This window comes from Seriola lalandi, unplaced genomic scaffold (assembly GCF_002814215.2).
Source record: "Seriola lalandi dorsalis isolate HSWRI2012SDOR001 ecotype SW California unplaced genomic scaffold, Sedor1 jcf7180002054519, whole genome shotgun sequence".
Taxonomy (NCBI): Eukaryota; Metazoa; Chordata; class Actinopteri; order Carangiformes; family Carangidae; genus Seriola; species Seriola lalandi.
The window spans coordinates 3,076,797-3,090,938 of NW_019525072.1; the positions used below are offsets into that span (position 1 = coordinate 3,076,797).

A 14,142-nucleotide genomic window follows, 5' to 3' on the forward strand; every position below is an offset into this window, starting at 1 on the left:
TACTGCACTGCGTCATCTGGGGAGGGTGGGGAGGGCCAATGGTTTAAAAGGAGGAACTCACATGCACTTACATGCACACCTCCATGCACCGACTTGCAAGTGCTGCTGTCCCACATCACAGCACAGAGAGGGTGTGACTTCTTTTCCTGTTCAGACACCATTACTCCACTATATCTAAACGATTTTTTTTTTTTTTTTTTAAATAAAGAGTCAAAGAGAAGAAATACAAAAAGAATTAAGTGACTTTAATGATATAAGCTACATTTGTACATTTCTACAGCAGACTTTCAGTAAGACTAACTGCCAATTAGAAAAAATGACAGAACATTTTACCTGTAACAACTGAAAAAACTGGATAAGATGTCAAAGGCTTTGAAATTAAATACTTGTAAATATTCAGTTCATTATTTTGTCCCATTAAATAATAATAAAAACATTTAATAGTTTGAACAATCAATGTGAAATATAAATTACATTAAAGCACCATTTCAAGAATGAGGATATTAAAATAAATAATTGGCCTTTCCATATCAAGACAGTACATTTTTATGGTAGTAATGTAAGGCTGTGCAGTCACACTGAACACTCCTGCCCAAGGATGTCAAATAGGTTCCACATACAGACCATTATAACATGAGGGGAATGCTCACCTGTCTTCCACAATAGACAGCAAATAACTCTGGCTACAATATAAACACCTATGAATGTGTGGTTCATCACCAGTAACTACTGTAAGTGATGTACAACTAATCCTTCTGTTCATTCCTCGGGAAAAAAATTACCAAATAAATGACAAGTGAGTTAAACTGTGAAACGATTGTCACTTTTTGTGATGTAACATGCTAATATTTCAATGTTTGTCTTATACTTCCAATTGGGAGGGCTCCCATTACAAAGATCTCACGTTGTACTATCCCCCAAACTATTATTAAGCCCGACTGGCCTGAAAAAACATATTGCAGTTTCACCCGCTCACTCATCCACATGGGTACTCAACACAGCAGCTGTGAAAAGCTGCAATTCATGTCACACGTCTTCATCCCGAAGAGTTATCCTAGAATATATATTGTTTTAGGTCTGGAAATCATTTTACTGTACACTGTTCATGCACAAGCCTTTCATATATGCACTAATGACTAATGACCTTACTTAAATCTGGCAGAGCAACAGTCACACGATCAGGTACGATAACACACCTTACTTTGATCCCTCGAGACCTGCCAGCCAAATGCATGCACCCACACGCACACACACACAGAGTTTCTCACACACACACACACACACACACACACACACACACACACACAAAGTGGGAAAAGAGCTTACTGTGAGTATAAAAACGAGGGTAGACTGTTTCAACAGGTGCTTCAAAAAGTCACAAGAACATATCAAAGACTGAGGCACAAAGCTGCCTTTTTAAAACCCACCAATACAAGTACCAGCAACCAATGATGGTGCCCCTGTCTCTACTGCCATACATGGTATAGAAAAATTCATACAACTATGTTACAGTACAGTAAGAGGGCTTTCAGTGTTTACAGGGCCACTAGGTTCAAACTCCTAGCCACAAATATATTTAATGCTTTGTTTTCTTAAATTTGGTTTTCTCAGCAAATTTGTAGTGGCAATTTCATTTTCTGAAAACTCATACAGTAGCTAAAAACACACTGATACGCCCACTACATAAAACCTTGTACAAGTTATTCATATTCATACATTAACAGTCCGTTTAAGTAATGTTTTAGAAAAATCAGTCAGTGGGCTTTAATAACTGGTAGACTATGAATTACCATGTTTACAAAAACATTTGGTGGCAGATACTGTATAATCCCCTTTGAGCAAAACAATGTCCAAATGTATGCAGTGACTCCGGTGGGTACAAATCAATCCGAGTACTGGAGATCTAAGTCTACTGTGCCGTCTGTCACCACTAACCTCACCCTCTTGGGTTTTGTGGCACCCATGGAGTGAGATGTTGGAACAGGTCCGTAGTGCGGTGCGCCTTGGTGTTCCCCAGGCTGGCACTGTTGCTGCATGTCCTTCCTGTAGTGTTCGTCCTGACCCCTCTGCCCTGAAAATCCACCCAAGGAAAAAGACGCTTGGTTGGAAAGCTGGGGCCCACAGGGCTCAAGAACCAGCCGCCCTTGTGTGCCTGAAGGCTCCATCAGGCAATGGTAGGTGTAGTTTGTCGAGCTGAGTCCTGGGTAACCATCAGCCCCATCCCTGAGACCCAGGGTCAATGAATGGTCTCCACTGAAGTTTAGTACGTAAGGAGGACCTTGACAGCCATAGGGGAAAGAGGCTGAGGAGGACATGTTCTTGTTTGCTGGTGCTGGCGTACCAGGAGGTGTACTGTGGACCACTTGGGGGCTGTTGTGCTGAGGAATGGGGGACAGAGACGAGCCAAAGCTGAAATCAAACGGGTCTTGCTGAGTGTAACATGGCTGGTGTTTGTCTGAAGTCGACGGAGTGGATTTATCGTGTTTCAGACTCCTGTCTTCTGGTGTTGAATAACTGTCAGACATTTTGCTAGGAAAGAAGAAGGGTCTTGGCAAGGCAGAAAAGTTTTTGTACGTCATGTTGGTTTCTCCACTTTCATGTTTATCAGATGACAATTTAGTTTTACTAAAAGACTGAGGGAAGTTGAGTTTATTGAAATGAGGGCTGGACCTGTTGGGGTTGCTGGACAAACCAAGATGGCTGACATCTTTTCCAAAGCCTTGAGCAGACATGTTGGCTTTATGATGACTGTCTATATTCAGCTTGAGACTCTGCTGGGTCTTCTCAGTAGCACCAGATTTTGTACCGAGTGTTCTAGACGCGACAGTCGGGCTGCCAGCAGCCGTGGTGTCTTTACAGGGTGCGCTGTATAAGTTTTGACTCTGGTTCCCCCCCTGGAACTTAAGCACCCTGTGAATCACTGTAGAGGTTTTCTCGTGGAAGTTGAATGGATTGTCTGGAGGATTGTGATTTTTCACAGTGAAGAGCTGGGGGGAAAGGAATTTGTTAGACATTTGAGATGATGGGACGGACTTTGTCGTGGAACTCTGGGACAGTCCTCTTACTGTGTTTGGCTGACTACTACTTGAAAATGACTGAGATCTATTAGGAATGGTCATACGATGGAAAGGGCCCTGGGTTCTTAGGTTAGCCTGGGCTTTTGACTGGCCGGTGCTCGGCTTGATGTTGATGGAGGGCTGGGTTGAGGTAACAGGATTTTGAGATGTAACAGAAGATGATGTTGCTCCAAACAACCGAGGCTTGCCGACTACAGAAAAACACTGAGTTCTGAGGTCTTCTCTGGACACCCTCATTCCCAGATTTCTACTCATGTTTCGATCCTTAGCAGTAAAGTCAGAGTTGCTGAGAGCTGAAAAACTGAAACTGGGGTTGGGTGGGTTTCTGTCTTTGGAGGTATCCTTCGCTTCACATTCCAGAGGAACAGAGTCACTTTTGGAAGAAATTAGACCTGGAAAAAACTGCAGATCCTCACTGGTAAAGTTATTTCCTGGACTGGGAGGGCCAAGGTATGGTGTCTCTGTAGTCCATGTATCAGACGGGCTGTGAGAGAGGGGACTGCTGAAAGGATCTGTGGGTGGATCCAGTGAGCACAGATCTGAAGGAGAGGATGGAAGTATGTTCTGTGGCTGATAATACCCCTCAAAGTTGAGACACTGAAAGTCCAAAATATCATCGCAGCAGTTTGTGAAGGTGGGCTCACCAGAAAGCATGTTATCTGCAGTTGTAAATGGAGGAAACTGGGATGGGGGCTGGATGACAGAATTAGTTGCACTGGAACTGGTTGTTGGCTTTTCCAAAGTCTGCGATGAACACAGGCCTTCAGAGAGCCTGGAGAGACTGTTGTCAATTTGTTGGAGAGTGTGACTAAGACAAGTGGTGGGTGTTTCCACAAGCCCACACTTCCGTGATCTCTCCATTTTGTGCCTCTGTTTCCTTCCTCCGCTGTTCATCTCTGGCCTTTCAATGAATCTTTCTGCAGCCGAGGATATAATTTCAGTTTTATTTTCATTAAGAGGGGAAGACAGAGACAGTGGTGACAGAGACAAGGAAAATGGTGGCGGCTCTGTTTTCAGAGGGGCCGAGTTGCTGTTCAGTCTCTGAGAGGAAGGACATTCTTCTTTGAGCTTGCTTAACTCAACACCGTCTTTCTTTTGCTTCCCTAAAATGTGACCCTTCACCTCTTTCTTAACTACAGGCTCTACTTTAAACTCAGTCTGTATGAGGTCCTCTTTGCTGTCCACCTCCCAGATATCCTCTGCCTTTCTGCGAAGTTTAATTACTGGTAATGGAAAACCATTTGAATCCAATTCCATCTCCTGTTTCCATTGTGAGCCACTTCCAAACAAGCAACAATTATTTACAAAACGATCTTCAATTTTCGTCTCTTGGCCTACAACTGACAACGGCTCCTTGTCATTTTTCTGACACTCCATTTTTTCAGGCAGCTGCTTGACTCCAACCACAGGCTTCCTATCAAGCTTCTCTTCAACTTCTACTTTGTCATTAGTAGATTCACAGGCATTTTCAACATTTTTACAGTCTTGGTTTTTGTCTAATTTTACGTCTGCGGGCAAATTTAAAGTTTGCCTTCCACACAGCTTCTCACCTCTTTTTTTCAAACGATGCAATCTGCTCTTTGACTTCTTACTAGCCTGCACATGAGCCTGTGCTGCCTCCATCTCCATGTTTAAAATCGATACAGAATCCATGATGGCTTTAAAAGGGTCGCATGTCACCACATCGTCTCCCTTTTCTGTCTTTAATGCCATATTTCCAATTCCTGCGCTTTGCATCTCCCATACTCTCCCTCTCCGCCTTTTGAAACGGATCTTAAAGTTAAGGCTGGGCTTTGTCTCCTCCAAATCACTTTGTTGTAGCAACGTTACCACCTCAACTTTCTTTTCAATTTTATTTGGAGTTGGGTCATGACCGCAGTGCTCTTGGGTCACAGCAGAATCCTCAGCTTCCTTGTCCTCTGCAAGTTTATCACTCTTATGTGTCTCAGCTTTGTCGACATCTTTCTCATCTTGCCCGATTAGTTTACACCTCCTCAATAAAGGGCCTCGCTGAACTTCATTAGCTCTGGGCCGAAGCACTCTGTTAAAGGGGTTTTGTCTTGTGATCTTTCTGGGGGTCAACTTCTGGAGTTCTGTTCCTCTCAGTCTGCCTTTACATTCTCTTTTCACTTTGCTACTCTCCCCTGAACACGCGTTCATGTCCTGCCTCATTACTGCAGATGTCTTTAACTCAGTGGCTTCTTTAGATGCTTGATCTGCAGCAGAATTCAAACCTTGTTCAGAGTCTATTTCCACAGAACTGCGAAATGTACGTTTCTTCAGAGGTATGTTGGATTGTGTGTGTGCCTGCGGATTGGTGTCTGGATGCGTATTATTCGTAGCTTTTGCTGAAATGAGTGACCTATGAGGTAGTGGGCTGAGGCATGTGGCCGGTGGGTTGTTATGCCTCTGTGCTGACTGAAGCTGCGAACTATGCTCGCTCAGTTCAGTCATAACTGTAGCTGCAACTTCTTTGCTTAAGTTTCCCTTAGTGCTTTGCTTATCTTCTGCTTTTGTTTTCACTGCTCTGGGCCTCAGCTTTCGCCTTCTCATAATGCTCCTCTGCGCTGAACGATGGCACCTGCCTCCATTTATTTCAGTTTTTTCTGCTTCCTCCTCAGAACTTTGCGTTTCTTTAGAGGCCGAGGCCGAAGAAAACCCTCTTCCTACAATATCTTCCTGTAATCTCTTACCTATTAAGGGTTTATCTTTTCTTAAAATATCAGATAGCAGAACCTTTGCCTGCTTTATGACAATATCTTCTCCAAGCCTTCTTACTGGCTGCTTACTCACACTCGTAGTCATTTGTTCTGATACTCTAACAACTCCCTCCTCCTTACATGCACCCTTGACTTTATTTCTAACACAGTGGGTGTTATTCTGTCCTGTAGTTTTCTCACCAGACACTATTTTACATTCGGACTCTTTCACTTCTTCCAGGGTTATGTTACTTTTACATTCCATAACCGTAGCTGCAGAATTTTTCTTTTCTTTCTCCCCTTCAATTTTGCCTTTTACAATGTCCTGCTGTTCCTCTTGTACACAAGCTGTTTCTTCTTCTGACACTGTTTGTATCTCAATAACCTTGTCGTTCTCACTGTTCTCACTGTGGCATAAATCACCTGCAGCGTCACCTGCATGTCTCTTCCTTAGATTGACTTTATCGATGGCCTTGAAAAACATTTCCCTCACCCCTCTGTTACCTTCAGCTGTGCAGCTCTCTGATCCTCCTCCCTGCCTCTGCTGAGATCTGGACACTCTCTTTTCTGACTGCACTGTCAGAGGCGCTGGTCTAGGACACTTGCTCTGCCTGCTCCTTCCTTTTTCCTCCACTCTTGCTTTCCTGTCTTCAGTCACCTTTTCTGCTTCTACACTATGAGGCACTGACAACCTTATTAGGTTGACTGTAAGGTATTGCTTCAGTGATATCAATGGATTGTCTCCATCTTTCTTCGATCCACCCGTGACACTCTGACAAACTTGTAACAGGGATGGATGTCTGATGGTCTTGTGCGTCGTATTCTCAGCAGCTGGATTTTCGGCCGTATCCATCACGCCGGATTCAGCGCTGCTGCGCTTGTTGCTTTGACTTTCTACGATTGCTTTTCCAATCTTCTCTTGTTTTATTGCACTGCAGGCTTTGTCATTCTCAACAGGTCGACAAACTGTTGTAGTGTTAGCTGTGTTACTGGACCCTGTCTCCTGTGCGAGCATGGTTTGAGCCATGCTCCTCGTTCTTGACGAGGTCCTCGTGTGGATTGCCTGCCTGTCCGCCACTCTGACGGACTTCCCATTGAGACCAGCACTGTTTACCGTGGGTCTACTCGTCTGATGAACCGACATGGAGGAAGTTAGTGTGGAAGGCTTCAAGTTAACCTCGCTGCCGTTATTTTCTAGTTCTTGCAGCAAGGCTCTTTCTTTGCTTTTAGGGTCTTTACAGTTGAGTAAGAAATCCAGTGAGTGGCGCCGTACTCTGATTCTGACGTCCCTCAGTGTAACTTGGGACAAAAGCGGGACTGTCCTACGTTGTTTGACTGTGGAGGATTTTAGTGGGTGCTTTCCTGACCGTCTGTGCTTCACTCGTCTCCACTTCTTTGTTTGATTCAGTTTTCTGTTCTTCAAGGCATTTCTCCTCATCTGCTGGGTAAAGGAATTCCTTGAGGGGATGGCTGTGAATGAAAGACAACAGAAAATAGCAGTTGAACTTGAAGCTGCTCTATACAAAAGCATTTCTTCCGCTGATGATCTAATGTTTTCAACATAAGGAGTGCATGAAAATCATGTTGCAGCAACAGTAACTGTGGAGATCTGTGGAGACACAACAGCGTGACTTCAAGTATCCACTTCATTAAATCACTTTAAATAATTTTCCATCCTTTAATAATTTACTTCGTAGCAGATGCCGTGGTGCTACCAAGGCATTTGAGGTCGAGAAAGGTGTGGGACAAAAATGTAAAAAAAAAAATTCAAGCTGCACAAAGATTACAGTGTAAAATATAGCAAGCAGATTTTAGCTTATTTTCTCTTTACCAGGAAGCAACCACGCATGTCTACTGGGAGAGAACACATTACAGCAGCATTGTGATATATTACAATTGGTATGATTAAATACATATGTATATAAGCCAAATATAACATAACAATAGAATATAAGCAGCAGGAAACATCCATACTCCCTCCTTTAGTGTTATGCCACCTTCAAGTTCCCTCCTCAAAAGACTCTGGACACGTCATCTAATTAAAATTACAGCAACTGATGTAAAGTAAGTATTACCTGCATATATTATTCAATAACTTTAAATAAATCTAACCAAACCTAATTAAGGGTTTGGATCTAATGTCTGTGTCTGTGTGTGTGTGTCTCTGTGTGTGTGTGTGTGTGTGTGTGGTCTCAATTGCTAATGTTTATGATGTACCTTGACTGTTTCCAAGGAAGAAGTCATCTCATTATTTTAAATCCTACATGCTAAATGTTTTGTTTTGCTGTGGTTACATAAGCAAATGCAGACTAATTATTACCAAACTGATAACAAAAAGTGTTTGAATATTATCAACAGCAATCTCAGTAAACATGTTTGCAGATTCCATATTATATGAAGTCTTTTTGAAGCAACAGAAACGTATTCCTAAAAAAGGTTCACAGGCCTGTTGCTCACTGCATGTATTTGAACGTGCTCTGGACGATGGCATCCACAGTAATTACTGAGCTATTACATGCTCCCATCTCTTTCCAAAGACACAGAGTAAGTTGTTCTTTAACAGCTAACTGACTGCACTAACTGATCTTGTTTCTCCTGGTCTAACATTGTGCAGAGATGTCCAGAGGACGGGATATAACACAATGCTGATTTTCAACCTCAGTTCTCTAACATAAAAAGTTCCCTGTGTCTTTCTGCACTGCATCGTCATAGCATTGCAATTTCAATATATGAAAACTATGAGTATACAAACATTTTGAGCAGATATAATTTAAACTTGGACACAACGGTCACAACATGATTAAAGCTGCCCTATAATTTGAAGTAAGTAAAAATATAAAAATGTTTTTTGAGCATTTATACAACAGCAACTCCTAAATCTTAGATCATATTCTTTGATCTGCAAGGAGATTGTACTTAACAATGTTAAATCAATTTGTTTGTCATACAAAAAGCACTGAACTTTCAGAAAATGCTTATATCAGAGATATTTTGTTATTTTTTCGTCTGAATTTTGATGTACTGTTTAAAACTGGAATGGCTGTGAGGTTTGCTCAGATTTTGAGCTGGGTGGACCTTTATGAACAAGCAGTACTGACTGTCCTTAATGCTTTCAATTTGATGCTGCATTTAACAGCCACTGGACTGATGAGCGCACTGTCGAGTTTAAACTATTACGAGCTGTTTTTCTTGACATTACTGCTGGAGGATTGCATTATACAAGTTATATTCCTTTGTCTTTGAGCCACATCTGTGGTGCTGACAGGGCTTTTAGGAAGCTTCTGTTTGAATCAGCTGTCTGTCAGAATTTATTTTGTAAGACAATATCAGAGAAAATCCTAAACCCATTACCTTTAAAGATACCTGAGTGTATTCCTGGTACTATCGGCCTCGTAGGAAAGTGACCCTTCTCTCTGTGATGGCGGAGATATCGCTCTCTCAAGCGGTACTTCTGGCCCACAGGGTCCTTTGTCTCTTCACATTCAGGCTGCTTCCCTCTGTGTCTGAAGTGACCCTCTCCATTCCTACAGAACAGTTCAAATTTAAAAAAGAAAAAGAAAAAGGAAATTAAGCTAAATAGTTTATCCGTTTATTTCCATGTCTGATAAACAGAACTTTCGGTTTTGAGCAAAAATCCAAGCTGTAATAAAGACATTGTCTGATCAGATGATGGACACACCTCTCGCAGGTGCAGCATTCACACATTTCATTGCCCTCGCCAAAAAAGCTGGCACCATAGTAACACGTGATCTCCTCCCCAGGTGAGATCGGTCGAATCACTTCAACACAAGCGATGTTCTTCTCACCAGGGACGAACTGGGTGGGTGAAAAAAAATAAAGAAAAAAAACAGAGCAACAGACAAAGACAAAGGTTAGTTGGTCCATTGGGATACATCAACACAGCAGTTCAGAAACACAGGGGTAGGGTAACTCTGCCCTCGGAAATACACATTTTTTAAATGCTAAATTTCACAAAAATGTTGCAAATGAAATGGAAAAGTAAAACATCAATTATATCAATTTGTCAGAGCTCTTTAGAGCATTTGATAGGTGAATATTGTGATTACCTTACAGTTTGGTTTGCAGTCTTCAAACCAGACGGACAAAACAAAGAGACAAAGACACAGAGATAGAAGATTCAAAGTTATTAATTCAATCACAGTGATGAAGCAAGGACTAAACATTTTCTTGATCAGATGAACTGAATTCATTTTGCATAGGCTCAAAAGCTGGGCTGATTACATCTCACACATTAACAGATCTAGTCAGAATCTGCCCTCTGAGTGGACAGAAGAATTTACTCAAACTTCACTGGATCTTTCACACAAATTACAATTTAGTTCACAAGTGGTCTGTGAAGAGGAAGCTGCTTGTGTTCATCTGTTTTAATAATGTCTGTGACTGACTTTGATACATGTTTGTGTAATGAGAGAGAAATTGACTGATTAATTATTTGGTCCATAAAATATCAATAACAAAAAAAAATGTGGATCACAATTTAATAACAAAATAACTTAATTTATGTTTCTTTGTCTAAAAACTCTCAACTTATTATAATAGACGATGATGAAAAGCGACAAAAACTCACATTCTAATCAGTAATTGTTGACCACATAAACTGCAAATATTTTTGAATATACAACAAAAAAGACATTTAAATTTAAATTTAATTTTGTGAGTCTCATAGCAGAAATTATAAGATACCAACAGACCAATTCAAAATTTGGTTAGAAGTCTTACTGACTTGGGGTGTAACTGTTTTACATCATCTCTTTTCTACCTTGCACTTATGAGCGTATAATTTGTCATCTTATCGTCTACCTGGTTGTGTATTTTAATGCATTTAAATCTACACTCTGATCGTTGTTAATATAAACACATGCCTACTTGTTTATATGAAAACATATATAAATGTGTATTTAAAAATCATTGAAAATTTGTATCTCTGCTTTTAACATTTATTTTTGTTATCTACTGTATTTCATTTTTCTGTACTCAGTCCTGATTAAATATGTATAAGTATAAATAAAATAAATAAGCCTCTTTCAGTAATAACAGGAATCATCTAGCATTAGAAAACAATTTACTAGGACTTAATTGTTGTGTAGTGGGAGTGCATGTAATAAAATACCTGTCAATCAATTTTAAAGTGATAACAACTTCCAATCTTGTGTTTTGATTGTTGGTATTATGCATTACCTTTTGTTGACATTTGGATTACAGACAAAAAATGTTCTCCTGGTGCTGATGAAACTCACAAGCGAGTGGCTTTTATCAGCTATGAACATTTTGAATTGGTACGTGCGTGCGTGCATGTGTGCGTGTGTGTGTGCGTAGGGAAAGAATGAGTCATGAATGCAAACAAACTCACCATGGTTAATGAAAGCTGCAGGCCCGAGCCAGAGCTGGGCGCAGCGCTTGCGTGTGGAATACATCACACTGAAGTCATTGACTCCCGCCCTCAGCACAGCACTGTCAGAGGGGCTCAGCTCTGCTATGCAGCCCAGCAAGACTTCCACCCGCTCTCCTGCAAACCTGCAGAACAACAATTCAAGTATCACACATCTAAATTTCAAACAAACAGTCCGGGACACGCAGCTGAAACAGCAGTAGTTGTTGTTCGCTAAATGCTGCCTTGACAAACACAATGTTAAATGTGTGAATGATTACCAGTGCCGTGTTGAGGTTATCTTTGCTCCATTGGTCTCTGAGGAGTATCTGTCACAGGACTCTATTTTGATACCGCTATCCAACAGGAAGGCACTGAGGTACCGATACACCTGCAGACATCATAGACGGTTTAGATTGTGTTCTCACATTCAAGAATTGATAGTAGTTTCCTATGAACCTCACACAGATAGTAAGACAGCACAGATGTCATAATACATTTTTTAAAATTTGTAATTTTACATGACATGATTTTATATTTATACTGATTTGTAACTTTAAAGATAAGCCTACATGTTGTCTCAGCAGCTCCTGTCGATGGCTTCCCAAAGCATTGAAGTAGTCCCCTGCCAGTTCGCCTACTGTCAGCGCCTCAAACGTAGCATTGAAGTCGTGCGTACGCTGAAATCGCAACAGAGTCTCTTTAAGGTTACCCCATCGCCGAATCTCTGGTTGGGGACTAAAGAGGAGAGAAGAGCAGATAATGGCACATAAGAAAAGCAGACACTGTGACATAACAAAGTTTAAACACAGTCTGTCTTAGTCCAAGTCATGTCTGTAAAAATTATTAACCCTGAATTTTAGATATAGTTTTCGGGGGACTGGATCACCATGTATGCTTGACATCCTCAAAACATATTTGTGCTCGGACTTTTCACTCAAGACGGAATTGTCACTGTATTTTATTTGCCTCAAATGATCAAATCTTTTGACAATAATTACCAATAAATAATGATGATGATGATGATGATGATGATTATTTTAATAGTATTTTTCCCTCCACAGAAAATCCCCTTACATCACCCTTGCAGGTGGCCACAATGTACTGGAAACAGAAAGCAACCATCACAACAAATTTAAATGATGATAATGGTAACGGGTTTACTTGTGAATAGGGGCGGCTTGAATGAGAATCTTGTTTATTTTCTCTTAAGTCGAGAGTGAATAGCTATCATAGTATGTGTAATGCATTTGCTGTGCAGCGCTAAGCAGCACAACATATAGTACACGTACTTTAACTGTAAATGGAGGGGACAGTGTACAGGATGTGTCTTTGAACTGAAAAAGGACAGTAAAACACTACCGTTTCATTCCACACACTATCATTTTCTAAATAAAGAAATGTTTAACTCCTGCTTTTACATAAGAAACCTTAAGGGCAGGTCTGGGTGTCATGACATGTTCCCAGTAAACATACACTAAATTGACAGATTATTAGGTACACCTAGCTAAAACTAATGCTGTCTAATACAACAGTCCTGCAATAAATCCTCCCTCCATGAAGGGTATAATGTTGTACAGTGATGTAATGTAGTGTTTAGACTCTTTAAGTGAGGTGTTTACTGAACTTTATTATCATTTTAGAGGATGTAAATTACGGTGCTGTTGAACTGTATTAGTTTTATAAGTGTACCTAATAAACTGCCAACTAAGTGCACAACCAGTTTAATACAGCAAGAACTTAATTAATGTGGAAACCAAAAAGAAGTGGTTAACAACATTTCATTAAAAACTAATGTGATGAAGTGTTAATTGGACTACAGGGCTGTGACACTGTTCGACTTGACAGGTTACCTGATGTTCATTTTGTGGGTGTTGAAGCCCAGCAGAGGGTCCAGCACCAAACCGGTGGCCAGGTCATCAGTCTCACACAGCTCCTTCACACTCATTCTAGTGCATCCGTCCATTGCCTCCCACCATCAGCATGCTGCAATCAAAGGGTCAAAGTTACGCTATGACAACAACAACAAACCACAATCATCTGTGACTTGTGCATTTCTGCAAATCTAGACTGCAAATGACAAAACGTTATCTACTTGCTCACTTGCTTAAGTCATGCAAGTCTACTGCGCTTACAGCGACCAGTCCCGTATAAAGGAATGCGTGAGATAGGAATGTGCCTGGGTTTACGTTAGCTCCCATAGCAAATTAGCTTAGCATGTCTGCTTGCAGGGGAAATACGCTGGGTTATCAGCCGAGGAATGAGGATGCTAACATGGTAGCACCAGCTGTCTGCGGCCAACTGACTACATGACTGCATCCGATTGCTAATGAAATCGAGGTGCTGAGAGCCGACCTGTAAAGCAATGCACTCTTCCCGCGATGCATACTGAACAAGCGGTATTAGAAAACCTACCTGGGAGTCTTTTGTAGTCAACGAGAGTATCGTCAGACAGACAATTTATCGCAAGCTACTCGCTTGCTCTGATTCCCGAACGCCTAGCAGGGAAAGTTAGCCTAACAGCATAACCAGCTAGCTTTCCGCTAGCCCGACCAGCCGCATACGAAGATGGAGTCCCTCCGTCACTCCTGGAATTTCCTGGTTTTAAGACAACTGCAAACCCCAGTCTGGATGTCGAAGCACAGAAATGTACCACAAACGACGTCCAATGTGCATACAATGTATATGTTATGTAGCTAGCTAACTAGCTTTGCACAAGATTCGTCTAGTAGCAAAAGTTGATGAGCGATGTCCAGTGCAACCGAACTATTGTTGTTGGCCACGCCCACGCGATGCGCTATTCGCTGAGGTCAAGGTCAATTTTACAAATCAGATGCAGAGCCGCATTTTCAGCTCTGTGATTGGTCAGGCTTTCTCATGGGTGGGACTACTCGTGGGTTTCTTTTACTATGTTGATAACAGAGCAGAGATGAGTATTTCCTCAGGTACACTGGCTCAGCAGGGAAGCACTTTATAA

General features: G+C 41.4%; 1 protein-coding gene across 2 annotated transcripts; it reads right to left on the bottom strand.

Moving 5' to 3' along the window:
- Positions 1-227: 227 nt before the first annotated feature.
- kmt5c (lysine methyltransferase 5C) lies at positions 228-13,934 on the bottom strand. 2 transcript variants are annotated; one of them, XM_023413886.2, is made up of 9 exons: positions 13,581-13,934; positions 13,019-13,151; positions 11,738-11,903; positions 11,447-11,556; positions 11,148-11,311; positions 9,844-9,863; positions 9,456-9,592; positions 9,140-9,300; positions 228-7,246 (listed from the first exon to the last, which is right to left on the bottom strand). In XM_023413886.2, exons 2-9 carry the CDS (start codon positions 13,129-13,131, stop codon positions 1,884-1,886), a joined length of 6,234 nt encoding a protein of 2,077 aa, XP_023269654.1. In that variant the 5' UTR covers positions 13,132-13,151; positions 13,581-13,934; the 3' UTR covers positions 228-1,883. The 2 variants fall into 2 exon arrangements, with proteins under 2 accessions (XP_023269654.1, XP_023269653.1); XM_023413885.2 differs by having other exon boundaries at positions 9,128-9,300; positions 13,581-13,933.
- Positions 13,935-14,142: the final 208 nt, after the last annotated feature.